This window comes from Falco rusticolus, chromosome Z, assembly GCF_015220075.1.
Source record: "Falco rusticolus isolate bFalRus1 chromosome Z, bFalRus1.pri, whole genome shotgun sequence".
Lineage (NCBI taxonomy): Eukaryota > Metazoa > Chordata > Aves > Falconiformes > Falconidae > Falco > Falco rusticolus.
The window spans coordinates 73047175-73062388 of record NC_051210.1 but is presented as its reverse complement, the minus strand read 5'-3'; the positions used below and the strand labels follow the sequence as shown (position 1 = coordinate 73062388).

General features: G+C 47.3%; 2 protein-coding genes across 2 annotated transcripts in view; both read right to left on the bottom strand.

Moving 5' to 3' along the window:
• Positions 1 to 373: 373 nt before the first annotated feature.
• On the bottom strand, positions 374 to 12849 carry LOC119141923 (SH2 domain-containing protein 4B-like). Its single transcript, XM_037374623.1, has 15 exons — positions 12805 to 12849; positions 12409 to 12474; positions 12012 to 12131; positions 11034 to 11119; positions 10741 to 10788; positions 9162 to 9209; positions 8891 to 8982; positions 7576 to 7704; positions 7111 to 7217; positions 6589 to 6788; positions 4485 to 4574; positions 3302 to 3467; positions 2668 to 2970; positions 2276 to 2351; positions 374 to 1037 (listed from the first exon to the last, which is right to left on the bottom strand). Exons 1-14 carry the CDS (start codon positions 12823 to 12825, stop codon positions 2280 to 2282), a joined length of 1548 nt encoding a protein of 515 aa, XP_037230520.1. The 5' UTR covers positions 12826 to 12849; the 3' UTR covers positions 374 to 1037; positions 2276 to 2279.
• A 450-nt stretch (positions 12850 to 13299) lies between these two features.
• LOC119140994 (myosin-IIIb-like) overlaps positions 13300 to 15214 on the bottom strand; it is a 14872-nt gene continuing 12957 nt past the window's right edge. The window contains exons 15-16 of the mRNA XM_037372650.1: positions 13680 to 13791; positions 13300 to 13343 (exon numbers count right to left, since the gene is read on the bottom strand). Coding sequence (XP_037228547.1) covers positions 13300 to 13343; positions 13680 to 13791 — 156 coding nt within the window. The remainder of the gene's footprint in view (positions 13344 to 13679; positions 13792 to 15214) is intronic.

The following is a 15214-nucleotide window of genomic DNA, read 5'->3' as shown; positions in this document are numbered from 1 at the left end:
TTATTTTAGTCATGATAATTAGGGGTGTGAGAACCGCGCGCGTTTAGAGACTACTAACCAATTTTATTTCTGCTTTACGAATATGCATGTGTATCAGTTCTATGTAAGTAGTGTTAGAAACTAATAAAGTTGAGCAAGATGCATAACTCATATTGAGCGACTTCTTGACTCCGGCGAACCCTTCTTCCAACAGGAGAGCACTGTTAGAAACAGCAGTTGTATACCAGGAGCCTTCAGCTTCTCCACTGAGACACTCCATATGATCCTGTGCCTACCCTCAGAGGTGTTAGCCATTCTCCTCCATTTGCAGTCCCTGGCTGAACTGACTGAGGTAATAGAAACAAAGAAAACACTGAGCTTCTCCTTGCAGAAATAAATTTTATTTCAAAAAGTTGAAAATTTATTACAAGTAGCATATTCTGCTATCTTCAGTGTAAAGCAGCATGTTGTTCAGTCCGGACTGGTAGTGATTCCAATCTGGATGAACAGGAGGGTTTCTCCAGCAGCTTCCCCAGTGATCCCCTGACTTGAGCTGTGGCTAATGACTGGGAAGCAGCATGCCAGCACACTGATGCAAGGGCAGGAAGTTCCCTCTGCAGAAATATCTTCTTGCCCCTTTTCTCAGCTCCCGTTCAAGTGCTCCTGCACTCAACAAAAAGGATATACCAGTTTCATTTCTTACTTCCCAAGCCCAGTTTCCCTTAGTACCCAGATCGGTGAACACATAGAACCAAAACAGTGACAGAAGACATGAAGAGGTAGGAAATCAGTACAGGTATCTGTGAGAAAACAAGCTGTCATCAGACATTCAGTTTGTGACTATTAAATGTGCGAGGCCAGGGGTCTCCAGGCACACTAAAGTATCGACATGCAGACTGTCGGGCACCGTGGGTCTGTGCAGAGTGTGACTGTTCCTGTCCTTTTCCCCTCTGCCAGGCTGAGACTGGTCCAGATGCTGCAGTCTCAGCCTCTGAGATTAGCTGCATGCTGATGAAAGTTAGTTGCTGCAGCAGGGCTCTCTAAAGGCACAGGGCTAGCTGTATGCAGCAAAAACAGAAAGAAAAAAAAGACAAAAAAAAAAAAAAAAAGACTGCTGTATGTCTGGGTATGTTCACCTTGTTAGGCATGGCCCAGCAACATCTGAAGAGTACAGGGCTGAGCCACTCTGACCTTCAAACAAGAAACACAACTCCATGGTGGACACAGAAGGAGGGCTCCATTCAGCAATCCCAGTGTGACATGCTTGCAGTTACCTAGGCAGATCCCACATGTTTTTTTCTTTCTTTTGCCTAACCTCAGACACAAGGAACATCCCCTGGGTACATTAATACCCATGTACAGGAACGAAGCAATTAAGCCAAACACTTCAGGGAGAGGATTTTCTCAGCCATCAAGAGGAAGACAAGACAGGCCCCAGATAAAAAGCTTTTCTCCAACACAAATTCCTGGGAGCAGAACCACGCAGGGAAATCAGCAATTCTGGTGCAAAGCTGCAAGCCTTACAGCGGGTCGGCAGCTAACAGCATGGTGTTCTGATCCCTCTCCACTCTCAGCTGACACAAATCCAGATTTTTCTAGAGGTGTACAGCAGCACCACTACTGCTTCCTCCTGCCTTCAGCAATTGAATGGGACAGGGATTCACCCACACTGGCTGCACAACAGAGCTCACACCCACTAGATGCTTCAGACAATTAATGCATGGGGCGCAGCCAGCTGTGTCTGAAGGCCCTTCCTGGCCCACTTCATCTACTCCTGTGAGCCACCCAGTACATTACAGCCTCAGTAACCAGCTGCTTCTAGTTGCTGAGACCTTGAAAAGTCCTCACAGACTGCTGCCTTTTCTTATGTTCTCAGCCTGGCCTTCAGCACATTGCCTCTGCTACCCCCCAAGGCTCTCTGCCCAGCACCCACTTCTGATACATGGGACTATTGTAGCACGCAGATAAGCTTTCTGATAGTACTTGTCCTTCCAGCCCCAGGCATCTAACAAACCGTGAGCTCCCTCCAGCAGCCTTGTTACTGTACTGCAAGCACACTCTGACCACAGGTGCTGGGAACCCAACCTTACACTTTTTTCCCAATCCTTCTGGTCTCTTTGCAGTCCTGGAATGGAAGCTGGCCACTGCCCTCTGTTTTTTCTGCTCTATATCAAGGCAGTCGGTGGCCAAGAGATGCTCCAGGTGGAGCAGGAAGGGAAGAGCCCCTTTGCTCCTCCATTTCCTGGAGAAGCTGCAATTGCTATCTGCCCTCTTGCATGATTATCTGTCTTCTTACCATATCACTTGGGCTCTACATCCTCAACGTTGAGAGCCTGACAGCATCTCTGTACAGAGGTCTTCAAGGAAGAGAACTGCAGTGAGAAGCAGAGAGACAGGATTAGGGGAGCAGTGACTGGGATGCCAGCCACGTCACAGCCCCCTCTGTTGTGGACTATTCTTTGGGCATCTCAGTGAGCCTCTCCCAGGGTCTCCCCGAGCCTGGCACTTCCAGTGAACACAGTCTTGATCCCAAGACCACCAAATAAAAACAGACCCAGGAGCTAGGAAACAAGAGTGCTGCTTGTGAAAGAAGAGTGCTTCTCTCTCCTGCCCCTGGGTAGGGCAGCTCCACATGTCCCAGCACAGCCACGGGTGGCAAGGCTCGGCAGAGAATATGCCCCAGCTCACCTGCTGGATTTCCTGCATCGCCAGACGTATGGAAGAGTGGAGGCGAAGGAAGGCTTGTTGGCTGCCTCCCTTCTTGCCTGAGCTTGGCTTTGTCCTGCTGTTGTCCGGGCTCTGTTGTTTTTGGCAATCCATGGTCCTCCTGAACCGTCTGAAAACTGCAGCTGTTCCTGACTGCACAGCAGGTGTGCCAGTGGAAGGCCTGGAGGGGCAGGGCTGCTCCTCTGCAGCGGTCTTCCACTCAGCTGCTGGTGAACCCAGCGTAAGGCACTCCAGATCTTTGTAATCCAAACTCTCACTACTTTCCTGAGGGAAGGAAGAATGGATTCAGCAGTGGTTTGCAGACCATCCACACACTTCAAACAGCACAAACAAGCACAATGTCAGCTGTGCCCACTGCTGACATTCAGGGGGCAGGGGCTGTCATCCACCTGCCAGGACCTCTTTCCCATGCCAGGTTTCTCCAGTGACTAGCTAGTAGCATTTCCCAGTGCATGCAGAAGAGGCCAAGCTGCCCGACCAGAATGGGACACCCCCAATGGGAACACAAAGACAGATGCTGCTGCAGTGACTCTGTCTGCGCAGGGCAGAGTCCATGCCCCATCCCCTTGTCTGGCTGCAGATCCTTGACATTCACCTGCTCACAGGGAACAGTCAGTATTTCCATGAAGGGCTTGATGCCCACAGTCTGGTGATACCGAACCAGTTCGGTGAGTGAGGCATGAGCCCGGTCTTCTCCCAGGACGACATAGTGTGCCCTGGGCTGGATCTGGATCAGGTAGTGTCTGCAGTGGCCTTCACCCCTGAGGAGATGGACAGACAGAAATAGGCATGGCATGGGGTCACAGTGTCTCTCCAGGACCCAGTCACTGCTCTTTGCACTCATCTCAAGAGGTCAGATGTGATCAGGAGTCACAGTAACAAATATCACAAAGATGCAGGAGATGCACTATGCTGGAGTGTCACACGCTGTACTAGTAGGTCCTGGAGGAGCTGCAATTTCCCCAAAGACAGTGACAGGAGAACCCCGGCAGCTGGATCCAAACCCCAGCAGACTGTACTGCCTCCCAATGCCTGTTGTCCACATCAAAACTCTGTCCTACCCCTTGCCTGAGGCTGTGCAAAAACCATGCCCTTGCAGCACTCTGATTGCCTCTCCTCAGACCCTCCTCTAGACTCATCTGCTCTGCTTCAGTCAATGCTCCTTCCAACATGGTTTGCCCACTTAGCCACATAGCACAGCCTAAAAGGGACCTGCAGTCTTCAAGCTGCATCCTTCCACCCACAAACATCTAGTTTCTGGCAAGAGACAGACTCTGCAGTGTCCTGCCTGCTACTTCAAACTGTCTGAGGCACTCACAACAGAGGAGGATGAGCATCATCCTCACTGGACACTTCTGTGGAGGAGGTTAACTCCTCCAGCCACGCATAGCTCAGTTTCATAGAATCAGAGAATCATTTAGGTTGGAAAAGACCTTTAAGATCATGGAGTCCAACCGTTAACCTAATACTGCCAAGTCCACCACTAAACCATGTCCTTAAGTGCCATATCTACACGTCTTTTAAATACCTCCAGGAATGGAACTCCACCACCTCCCTGGGTAGCCTGTTGCAATGCTTGACGACTCTTTTGGAGAAGAAATTTTTCCTAATATCCAGTCTAAACCTCCCCTCATGCAACTTGAAGCCATTTCCTCTTGTCTTCTTGCTTTGTACTTGGGAGGAAAGACCAACATCCGTCTTGCTACAACCTCCTTTCAGGTAATTGTAGAGAGCAATAAGGTCTCACCTCAGCCTTCTTGGCAAGGCTCGTTACCTACCTGTATGTCAAGATGTAGCCTGGTTGGCTCTGGCTCATACGAACAAGGAAGCAACCCAAAGGCTTGTCATTCAACAAGTTTTCAGCTTCCCTGGAAGCAGAAAAAAGTTTTTAAGTGGACAGTGAGCAGTTGCCTCTGTGCAGGGATTCCCATCCTATCTCATGTGCTACCATAGTAGTGCTCCCAGTCCACAGGGAGGACAGCATCTGCCCCATGTGCTCCTAGTTACAAGTTTCCCAACTCAGGCTTGGTGGTGCAGGGAGGCATTAGCAGGCTGAGGAGGTACAATACTCTCAGCCAAAGCCTCTCCAAGCAGGGCTGCTCCAAACCTGCCCCTGTGGTCTGACTGGTGCAATAGCAACCACTGTCTTCCAGCTCAGAGCACATTACAAAGTATTGCTGAGATGAAAAGGCTGTACACATGTGCCTTTCCTACACTCCAGGGCTGTTGGAAGAAGTCAGGACACTGTGGGGTAGTGGTGTTCGGCACAATTTAAGCCCACTGCCTTGCAAAAACACCAGCTTGGATTACACCACTCGGGCTCTCTAAACTTCCTGCTGGAAGGAGGTCTTCCCGGTCTCTGCCCAACAGACAAAGCACCGCTTTGTGCTTGTCATGTGCCTTGCTCCAGCGCATCACCAGTGCAATTTGGGATTGCTCTGGCTGCTTTGTTACATGAGGCTGAGCTTACACTGCTGCATGGAGACTTAAATCCAGCAACAGGAAGCACCACTTAAAAGGTGTCTGATCTTCAGTGTCTTTGGGAAGGATCTGCTATGTCTTTCATTGTGAAGTGTTCATGGCTAGCCTATTCAGACAGTTTTGTCTTCCAGGTGCTAGTTCCTCTCCTGCATTCCTGGATCTGTGGACAAAAGCATTAATGCAGGTGGGTGCCTTGATAATTATCTTAAAAATAGAAAAAAAATGCAGCTACCGGGGAGTTGACAGCTACTCTAGTGTCCTTTACTAAGCTAACCTGCTGTATAATGTCTCTTAAATTGTGATCAGAGCGATAAACTGACAAAATCTGGGAACTTGTTATCTAGTAAGACTGAAGAAGACTTGCAGCTTTAACAGAAAAAAGTTACAAACTGGAAGGAAGATGGTAAGGGTGTTCAAATAACAGGTACACTTGGCAGCAATGCCCACACACAAGTCCCAGCAAATAAGGGACGCTGGCAGTTAGCAAGCATGCAGCGCCATAGGTTAGTTTGCAGACAGGGGAGACTACAGCCAGAAATTCTGACATCTACCTGCTAGCCCCACTGTCTTACTCCTATCTGATCACTGGCATAATCAGCCTTTCTCTGCTTACCACACTGCTTTGAAAGCAGTACTTGGCTCAGCCAAGAGACTGAAGTATAAGGCACAACCAGTAGAAAAAAAAAATAGTTTTCCCAAAAAAGCTTGAGAGTTTACAGTCTCGTAAACAACTGCATAAGAAAGTAGAGCTTTGTGGATGTCTCTCAGCTTAAAGGGATGTAAATTCCACCTATGTTGCACCCTCCTCAAATGGGCAAAGATACCAACAAAACCCCTTTCTTTTTCCATTATCTGGTGGCTTTGGGGGAATATTGCTATTGGGTAATCATTAAAGTCCCCCTTAATAGTTTTTTAAATAAACGTACACTGAATTCTGTATTCTCCTGCTGTAAACTGAGGTCTCCTCCTGACCTACAAAATACAATAACAGTCATAATGAGTCAGACCAGAAGTCCATCTTCATTCCGTGTCATGTCTCTGCAAACAGTCCGCAACAGGGTAAACACGTGTGTGTATTTCCTCTCCAGGTATGTTCCAAGCCTCCTTTCCCTGCACAGGATTGGTATTTTGGAACCCACAGTGGACTTATTTCCTCTGAGTTTCCATAGTTGGTCCCTGGACCTATGTAAATTTCAGCATCTGCATCCTGTGACAGGAAGCTCCAAGCCTCCCCCTAAGGGTTTGAAACTCACAGCCTAAAAGTGAAAGGTTATGCAGATCACTCTCATTCCTTCAGGAGACAAACCCTGGCAAATCCAGCCTGTGCAGTCCTCCTAAGGACACAGCAGCTTCTGCCTGCCTGCCATTGTCCGCTGTGGCCACTGTGACCAGTGCACTCACCTCCGGCTGATTATCCCATACAGCCAGCTTGGAAAGGCCTCATCATCCTGTATGACCTTCTCGGCCTGCATCTCTTTGAACCAGCAGAGACTTGCTCCTCTCTTGATATTTCTCCTTTTTGCCTTTTCTTGAGTTTGCTCTTCTCTGCCCAGAGCAGGACGAGGTGCAGAAGGGTTCAAGAAGTTATCAAAAGGAGTGGACTGAAAGTGGAGAGAGAGGGAAAGTGGGCAGGAAAGCAAGGTCAAAGGCAGGGGACCGGGATCACTTTGGTAGTGATCCCATTCCTGAGTTCTTGAAGATAAGATCAGTTGCAAACCATCAAACCTGTTTTCAGTTCCTCAAAGATCCTGACCACACTTTTTAACTAACCACAGTAGGAAAGGACTCTCTAACTTCCCATAATAAGAATGTCAACTGTTCTCCTGGGACCACATGCTGGAGAACATGTGCATACAGAAGGTGGAAGGAGCAGGGAACCAGCACACCTGGCTAAGGGGCTCCAAGGAGAGCCAATATTGCTACCTCTGTTAGCTTGCTGCGTGGCCGTGGCACTGGTGACTGCACTGGCTTTTCAGGACAAGGCAGAGGGTGCCTCTTCCGTGGCATGGGGACTGGACAGGAGATTCTTTCTGCAACAAGAGGGAAGAAGTAGATGAAATCTAGCATCTCAGCTCCCTGAGGTCCATCCTTCACATGTCCAGGATAGGGACAGGCTCTGCTGCATGGAGTATGGGGGTAAGACACAGCTTGGCACTCCACCCAGCAGAGTCAGGCAAACAACCTTCACTGTACTGTTTCTGCCCCCCAGAGAGAAAGCCACATTTTCAAGTGGCAGAAACACAGGCACCTCGCTGCCCACCCCATCGATGGAGCCCTCACCCCAGGAAAGCCAGAGGGAGGCCATCATTGCGTGGAGCTTACAGCACTTCAGGGTTAGCATCGCATGAGTAGCCATGCATGGGGGCAGTGGGAGGGGGAGCAACTCACTCTGGGCCTCTGCTTCTATGGCGAGCTGCTGCCTTCTTTCTCGCTCTGCCTCCTGTAGCCGCTGTGCCTGAGCTCTCAGCTCAGCCACCAGTGTTAGGTAACTCTTCCTGCATCTGAATCCCCTGAAAACTGTTCAGAGAAAAGCTGTAGTTAGAAAAAAAACGCTGGACATGCCTTTGGCACTCCCTGGGTGAAGCCCACAGTGATATTCCTTCACCCAGTGCAAAGCCCTCAACACTCAAATCACGTTAATAAAAAGCAATGCAAATGCTACTGTGAGCAGGCAGTCAAAACCACATGAGACTTGCCTTACACTCTCTAAGCAGCCAGATCACAGATTTAAAAAAAAAAAAAAAATCACATTACAGATCTAAGCTCCCATGTCTGATGCCAAGGCACTTAAAGTCTCACAGAAGAGCCTCTGTTAGTCATCTATCTCCCTGTACCCTTCAGACACTGTGAAGAAGAGAGGACTTCCTTGGTGTCAGCCTACAGGAAAACCTTTTCCATAAGCAGCCATCACAGGGTCCACTGGGAGCATTACAGACATTGCATTATCCCGCCTGCTCTACCAGGTACCAAAGCACATGAACTAAAAGCCACACCTCTCATTTCCCACTGCCCACACACCTTCCCCATCAATGAGAACAAGGTGCAGCATGTGACAGTCTGACATTCGTCATACTGTGCAGTGCATAGCCAGAAGCTGCTCAGATGCTTCAGCAGTGCGACAACCAGTACAGAAGTACAACAGAGAGGGATCAGGCAGGGTGGCAGCCTCCTCCTCCTGGCTGCACAATCCTCATGAAGCCTGTACACATGGAAGTACCAAACTGCCCACAGTGCCTGCTCTGGAAAACCAGTTGCCAGAGCAGAAGCTATATGGAAGGGAAAGGAAAAAAGCAAAGCAAACCAAACCAAACCTTCACCCCCTTCTGCCTGTCTCTGAAAGCAGGAATGAGGTCTGCTTCCCTCTTCCCTCTCCTCAGCTTAATGTCACTCAACAAGCCTTCACTCCAGAGGACAGTTAACCATATCCCAGGACACAGCCAAATCATATGCTTGCCTGCTCAGCTCAGTTGTCCTTTCCCTTTCCAAGGCTCACACCCTCACATCCTCACACCCAGAGGATGAGCACTGAGGAGGTGGATATCTGCAATATGCACTGACTCCACAGGGCCCCGATATGAAGATAGTGCCTGGCCCACTTTTACATCACCTGCAAAGATGCAACGGTGGAGCAGGGACTGGAGAAAAGTTTTCCCTTGAGCTGGTCTGAGATCAGAATTAAGGGACTCTCCTGCCCCGTGCTCACCTTTCTGTATGACAACTGCTGCTCTTTCCAGCCGCTCCACATACTTTGCCAGCTGTTCCTGGTGCCAATATTTAAAGAAAAGTCGTGACTTTCTGTGAAGTCAAGGAGAGAAAGAAACAGTAAGAAACACTGTCTACACTTGCATCCATCATCCACAGGACAGGCCTTTCCTACAGCCATAAAGTTCTCCCCAAAGGGAACCAGTAAGCCTACATGTATAAGTCTCTGCAGTTCAGGCCCCCCATTCCCAGTAACAGTGATTCACACCTACCCACACATCCAGTGTGCTAGCTCTGTACTTTGCAGTATCTCCAAGCAGCTGAAAGAGAAGAAAAAAAGTGAAATAAAAAATTTTCCACCCAAAGAGAACACCATGCAGCCAGTGGATTTAGGTGCATAAAGGAAGAGAAAGCATCTCAACAATTCTGCATCACATACCCTATCACCCGATCACATTCAGTAACTAACTGGCTGTCAGTCTGTAGTGCTCCTTGAGGTACAGCTAGGATAACATTTCAGGAACATCAGCAAAGGGGTTCCCAGAGGCAGATTTCCTTCAACTCCCTGGAAGGCAAGTCTGCAGAGCCTATTTTGTTCTCAGAACTGCTTTTCCTTATTTCATTTCCAAGTGTTCTGGAGCTTACAAGTTGCAAGGTTGGCACAGCAAGGCTTCCGGGAGAAAGCCTGTTCTCCAATTCCAGTTTCATTTTGCAGACTCTAGTGATAAAATTTGGGTCACTTGGAAAGATTCCCCAACACTTGGAACTGAAAGCAGTACTCTAGCTGTACCACACAGACAGCTTCCTCCCTCTGCCTGCAAAACCAGGCTGTGAAATTGTAGTAGCACTTTTTGCTAACATCTTGCTTAGAAAAGCAGAAGTGGTTTTCCTTCTATCTCAGCAAACTTCCACTGTGCCACAATCCATATCCACGGTAATTCTTTTCTCCAATGCATCCTATAATTTTTGTGCCTGAAAGCACACCATGCTGCCTGTTTACCATCATCTCTTACCTATGAGATTCCCTCTTGACCTCACTTGGGCTTGCAATTCTTAATTCAGAACTGTCAGTAACTTCAGGGAAGGCCAGAGGAGCTACTGCCAGAACTGTTCCAGGAGAACATTCAAGTCCTTTTCTTCAAAGACTGAAAAAACCCGTCAGCTGGCTGCCTGACATGCTTCGTTCTTGCTATCAGTCACAATTGACTGTGGCAGGAAGGAAGGACTGGGAAAGCGGAGAAGAGGAAGAGGGGAGTTGCTGCCCTAGATGCAGAAAGGAAAAAGCTGACAGGGTAAGACTGCAGAGCTGGAGGGACACTTACATGTGTAAGGAACAGTCAGGTTCTGAAAGCACTGAGGGCATTACGTCTGTACACATAAAAAATTCTTGGATCAGAAACATCCTTTCTAGCCTGGGAGACATTCAGTGCTGGCTGCTTGCTCAGAAAACTCTTCTTGCTTGCTCATCTTCTTATTCTCCCATGAGACCATCAGGAAAAAGCCTGGAGAGGCACCTGGCAAATGTGATGAGCCCCTGCCATACTGAGTTCAGTGGATACCCTTGACCATTATTGTGACTTCCTTAATTGAGTACATTAGCTAGTTCTTATTCCACAGGATAGCAAGGCTTTAGAGTAATTGAATTGCTACATAGCAATTCAAGAAAGATTTCATTTATCACTGTACCAAATGCTTTTAAAACACTAACTGCCCTTGCCTAGTGATCTGTGTTCCCCAGTACCACAAAAACCCATTCTCACTTTGTTCCTTTTACTCAGTTTGCTAAGCTACTCTGAGCAAAAGCCTCTGAAGAAAAAACTGGATTGCAGGTAACAAAGGAAGGGTTCCTACCTTTCTTTGGTGAGGGAAACATCCGGTTTAACTAGAAGAATTCTATATCTGTGAAAAACAAACCAATACAGCAAGGTAAGAGCCACATCCTTGATGTGCTGAGCTGATCCATGTCACCCTCACAAGGCGACAATAAATCACTGTCTTTCCCACTCAGCCTCCCACAGCAAACAACCCCATGACCTCAGGCCCATGAACTTTACAGAGGCTGTTTCACTCCTTGCCCGTACCTGGTTACCAGGGTTGGTTCCCTAACAATACCTAAGAAGGAACACTTGGAGGTTTTAACAAACCTTTCAGCAAATTCCTCAAATGAGGGTCTCCAGGAGAAACCACGTCTTCGGATATGGATTGTCTCCAGCAGTCCGTTGTACCGAAGCTGAAGCAGCACCACAAAGAAGACCAGAGAAACAAACAGAAGCAGGTCATTGGGACATCAGTTTGCTCCTCTGCAGCCAGAAACACCTTAATTCAGCCCTAAACTTCTCTAGTTCAAAATGAGTAAGTTCCTTTCTGGAAATGTATCCCTGGTTAGAGACTGGATTTACCACATCCTGTAACTCTGATGATTAACCACTCTCAGTTAAAGATTGGAAACATAGAAACCAATGACTGAAATAACTTCACCTTCCAGCCATGGGTACTGCTTTGGCTCTGTCCCTTAGAGGGCAGCCTTTTACTTCCAAATCTGGACACAGAAATACTCTGAGGCACGGATGAACTTCCCTCTTAATCCTATCCTTTCTTATATACATTAAGCAGACCACAGAGCTTTCTGAACTCTTCTAATCATTTTCGGTATTCTTCAAAGCGCCTGGATGTCAGACCTGACTCAATATCCAAGGATAGTCATATCAGCACATTTCAGCTCCTATCAAAGTGATCCCAACTTGGCTCCTGTTCAGAATTGCCCTGGCTGATGGGTGAGAGCAGTCTCCTCCGGGAAGCATCAGTTTTTCTGGAGTACTGTCTGTACCAGTTCCCATCCAGGAGATGCAAAGATGAATCCTAGTGCCTGACAAGCAGATCTCATTGCATTCATGAAAAAGATAATGGGAGAGAACTAAGACCGCAAAAGCTGGACCTAGCGGTCTCTGTCACAAAAACAACCAAGTACCCAGAACCTTTACATGCATAAAAAGTGTGTCTATGCTTTCTCTTGCAAGGGAAGACCAGTTGACTTCCTGCTATCTCCACAGCCTTTTGGTGGGGTCTGCTCTCCCCACCGAGACGTGGCAGAACTACCTGTAAAGGACACTGCTTTTCCTCACCTGCAGCAGCACCATCTGGCTGTCCACCACACCTGGCTCCTTGCGGCTGTTTGGCTTTATGCAGCGCACAAAGTGTGGGTTGGCAGAATACAGCCTCTCCATGAGTACCATCAGGGAATGCTGGTGAGGGCAGAGAAAGGTCAACAGTCCAGCAAGCCACAGCACTGCCAGAGCCCGGTGTGCAATTTCCTGCAGCGTGAACTGTCTTCCCACCCCAAAGCAACTTCCCAGGCTCTGACAGCAAACAGGTCACTCCCACCATGATCAGCTGTGCTTGGCACCCAGAGAAACCCCTGTCTGCATGCTGGATGCTTTAACTGTGCTTAGCGGCCTGGAAGCCCCTATGAAAATATCACTGCACCCATCTCAAAGGGCACCATAAAGCAGCAATACTTACCCGGAACTGAGCTCCAGCAGACTGTTTTCGTGTGCTGTTGAACTTGTCATCAGCTCCTGGTATGACCTGAAACCAATCCCAAACAAAAGATCATTCCTGAAAGAAGTACTTGATTGCCATCCAAAGAGTTCTGCTGGAAGGCAGATGGCAAAAAAGAGAGACAATGGATTTCAAGGGACGGAAGGCAAGTTAAACATATCAGCAGAAGCAAGCAGAAAACCTAGGAAAAAGCAAAGGAGAAATTGTTTGTTGCAAGCAGATTGCTGCCTGCTCTTATTTTTCAAGCAATTTCTGCCTGCTCCCATTTTCAGCCAGTTTCTCAAATAACAAATATCAGGTAACTATGGGTAACTATGCCTCATTTATCCATTGCCCTGTGGACCCGAAGTGCAATACCTTGGCTTTCACATGAGGCATCAGTGTCCCTGTCCTCGAGACAGTGGCTGGAAGAACAGAGACAACAATTAATTTTGTACCTTTGCTCACAATCAACCATGTCTAAACATTCAAACCTCACTTCACACACAAGTCTCTCTATAAATACTGAATCACAGACAGGGCATTAGGTTCCACCATGTGGAAATACAAGGGAAGGGCTGAAGAAAGTGGCACGGACTGAGCAGGAAAAAAAAAAAAATATCTGCACTAGAAGCTCTATGCTCAGCCAGAATCCAAGGAAATATCCACCTGATTTGTCTTTAAATCTTTGCTTTGATAGAAGCCTTGAAGGCTCTGAGGGTTTATCAATAACTGCAAAAAGGGAGTATAGTGGTGGGACAAAAATAATGCATAACCTCAGTGATTTTAAACTTGTTTAAAACTGAAAACAAAAATGTGTTTGAAAAGCATAATCTCTACACTCATTGTTTGTGGCTTTACAGCAATCTATTTTCAGTGTGAACAGCTAGGAGCTATGACTTTGTACAGCTTCATTTCTAGATGAGAACAGAGCATATGGAATGGTGCAGTGGAGACAGTCATGCACTGGCCGTGGAGAATATGGGCTATCTGATCTAAAGGAAGACACCTGAGCAGTGGCTAATTCTCTGGAAGAGGATACAACCTGCCTTGCTTCCCAGGGGGGAATGAACACCTCCAGCAGCATGGTACATGCCAGCAGCCCCCCTCCAGGCTGCAGTCTTCCCAAAGTCTCCCTGGGGCTGCTAGCTGTGAAACATGTTCATAGTATATGTGCCTCATCTCCACACTTAACTCTTGCCAGGGTGGGCCTTGATTCATGTGGGATGTCCTATCATAGCAGAGGGACTTGCCTGCGAATAGCACAGTGACCAAGGGAGTGACACTGTTGATGAAGAGCCCATGGATGTTGGCTGGCAAGGTGTCTCTGTTCTTCTCTAGAAACCCCCCAGCAGTATACTGTACCTAGGGGAAACGGCAGCAAGTCACTAAGGCCAGCAGTGATCACAGGCTTGCTGTGAAAGCCACTTCCACAGCTTGCCAGGAGCAACAGTTAAACTGAATATACACTGGCTTGCAGGTGATTTCTGTACACCAGCTCTCACATGAATTTTGTAAATACATATGCACCCCATTCAGATGCAAATCATGAGGAACAAAACCCCAATGATGGCAACTGGAACCACAGCAGTGCACCTTAACACTGAGACATCGCCCTTTTTTTGTTCTCCTATTGTTGATTATGAAGTTTCATTTACTTTTGGTCTATGCTTCACTCTTTTCTTTCCCCACCTCTTCCCTTTGAACAGGCTTTCATCCTTTGTCACAGACCACTTTGTTTCTTTTGCTCCCTTCCTTTCTCACACCCAGCCTGCCACTCTCCTTTCTGTGTTAGGTGATTTTTCTAATAAAGAATGTCACAAATAACAACTCAGTCAACAATGGCAAGATTAGATTACTAAATTTTATCCTGAATCATCATATCTGCTCCTGCTTAAAAAATTGTCTCCAATAAATTCAACATATTTGGGCGAATGCTTTCAAAATTGGTGGCAGCAAGGTTACGTGCAGTAGTACTAAACTTCAAGCTGCTTAGGTTCCACTGAAAATATAAATAAGGGCGTACACTTTGAAAACATTAACTACCTGGCTGCTCTCACTGTGCTCCTCAGTGCTGGTAATAAAATAGTGACTGCTGTGCTCTGGAACCCAATAGGTAAAGGTAAAGCCTTTACACTGTCATTTGGTGCTGCACAGTGGATGCAGGGCTTTTATTTTATAAAGAACTATTTTACAGCTCCAATAGAATGATGATGAGTACAGAGATTCTTCTAATACCCTAAGCTTCCCAGAGGTAGCCCCACTTTTATCAGGGATCCTCTCTTCCCATACCTTCTACAGAAATCCAAGGGAATAATAGAAGGCAACTCCCTGGGAACACATCACTTCTGTTATTAGTACTGTTGGACTCCTTAACATCAAAGCCTTATTTGTCTTATACTTAGGTGTAAGCGTCCCCTCCTCTGCCAGCTTTGGTCACTGCTTGACCCTTCCTTCTGCTTTTTTCTTCCCTGCCCTGGTGGCTCCCCTGCCACAGCAGAGAAGGTTGATGCTCTCTACCCTGCTTCACTAAAAAACAACACATTTTCCCCCTCCTACATACAACAGCATTCTTCATGCAAACAGTACATACTTTCCCAGCATAGTGAAAAATGCTGAAGCCCAAAACACGGCCTCGGCTTGGCTGGAAGTGTACGTTCCCCTTGAAGCTGTTGTTTAGTTTATCCACAAATGTCTTATCAGTTGCCTGCAGGAAAGCAGATTTCATAATCAAATCATGAGGCCATAACAAAGACTTCATCAGGGCACATGGAGGCATAAAAAAAAA

What these genes read in the sequence shown, in the direction of transcription:
- LOC119141923 (XM_037374623.1), bottom strand. Translation starts at nt 12,825, where the DNA reads ATGCCTCATGTGAAAGCCAAG. An exon ending in TGCCTCATGTGAAAGCCAAG is followed by an intron (nt 12,475 to 12,804) that starts GTATTGCACTTC and finishes GATTGGTTTCAG; the next exon opens with GTCATACCAGGAGCTGATGA. An exon ending in GCCAGATGGTGCTGCTGCAG is followed by an intron (nt 11,120 to 12,011) that starts GTGAGGAAAAGC and finishes GTGCTGCTTCAG; the next exon opens with CTTCGGTACAACGGACTGCT.